Source organism: Penaeus monodon, chromosome 21 (assembly GCF_015228065.2).
Source record: "Penaeus monodon isolate SGIC_2016 chromosome 21, NSTDA_Pmon_1, whole genome shotgun sequence".
Lineage (NCBI taxonomy): Eukaryota > Metazoa > Arthropoda > Malacostraca > Decapoda > Penaeidae > Penaeus > Penaeus monodon.
Window position 1 is genome coordinate 4,226,276 of NC_051406.1, and position 963 is coordinate 4,227,238.

The following is a 963-nucleotide window of genomic DNA, read 5'->3' on the forward strand; positions in this document are numbered from 1 at the left end:
TATTTGATGTTCATTTTAAAAGATAAGAAAGTCCATTTTTGGTATGACAATTATTATGAGGAGCATGATTATTTCACCTATGTAAGAAGTATACTGCGTGGAATTATCAAGTGTCTCTGGCATCATGACCAAGGTAACTAAGGATAAAGAATAGAGAGTGAAGCTTTTAAGTATCCACTAGGAATTTCACAAACTTGCTGACGTTGTCTTTTGTCAAAAAAGATGAATAAATTCTAGTACTGAAATAAATTACACTACAGTTAATTATGATGCTGTAATGTACCCCTCAATATAAGTAAGTTATTAATTATTATTTTTTGTTTTTAAGAAATGATTATGCTAGCATTCTCCTCTTGGACCATCGGTACAGTCGGCCCTCCTCTGTGCAGGCCTTGCCAGAGTGGATCTCAAAACATTTAAGAATGTGTCCAAAGTTTGGTCAGGCGTTTGGTCTAATCCGCAAGGTAGGATTAACGAATTGTGTTTTTTTTTTTATCATAATAAAAGGGTGTCAATCGTATATAAAACTGAACATGGTACACTAATGTCATATAATATTTAAAAATGATTTTACTGAATTTTCATACAAAAATTGACTTTTTTTTCCCTCTAGTTCTTTGCAGATAAGAAAACAACAGCCACTTGAGCATAAAATCTGTAATAATTGTAATATATATTTTTGTATGAAATTCCAATGCAATAATGTCACAATCTATAGTACGTAATATAACTTTATGTATTTCTTTGCCCTTGTAAATTCTTGTGTGTATATAAAGTACAATAAATAAAGATTCCAAGGTATTTATTGAAAATAAACTAATCTCAATAACTTATAGCATTACCCCTTTGCCTCTGGATAGCATATATACATCATGCCACACCAAGAATGACCATGTAATATAAAATAAATTCATTTTTAAAATGATCATTCACAATAAAGTGATCCTCAAATATCATCCAACA

The 963-nt window shown here is 30.3% G+C and overlaps 1 protein-coding gene across 1 annotated transcript in view; it reads left to right on the top strand.

Annotated features, from left to right (window-relative positions):
- LOC119586762 (ATP-dependent DNA helicase DDX11-like) overlaps positions 1 to 801 on the top strand; it is an 11,867-nt gene extending 11,066 nt beyond the window's left edge. Inside the window, exons 21-22 of the mRNA XM_037935488.1 lie at positions 329 to 464; positions 614 to 801. Of these exons, the coding sequence (XP_037791416.1) occupies positions 329 to 464; positions 614 to 646 (169 nt within the window). The 3' untranslated portion in view covers positions 647 to 801. The remainder of the gene's footprint in view (positions 1 to 328; positions 465 to 613) is intronic.
- The last annotated feature ends 162 nt before the right edge of the window (positions 802 to 963 follow it).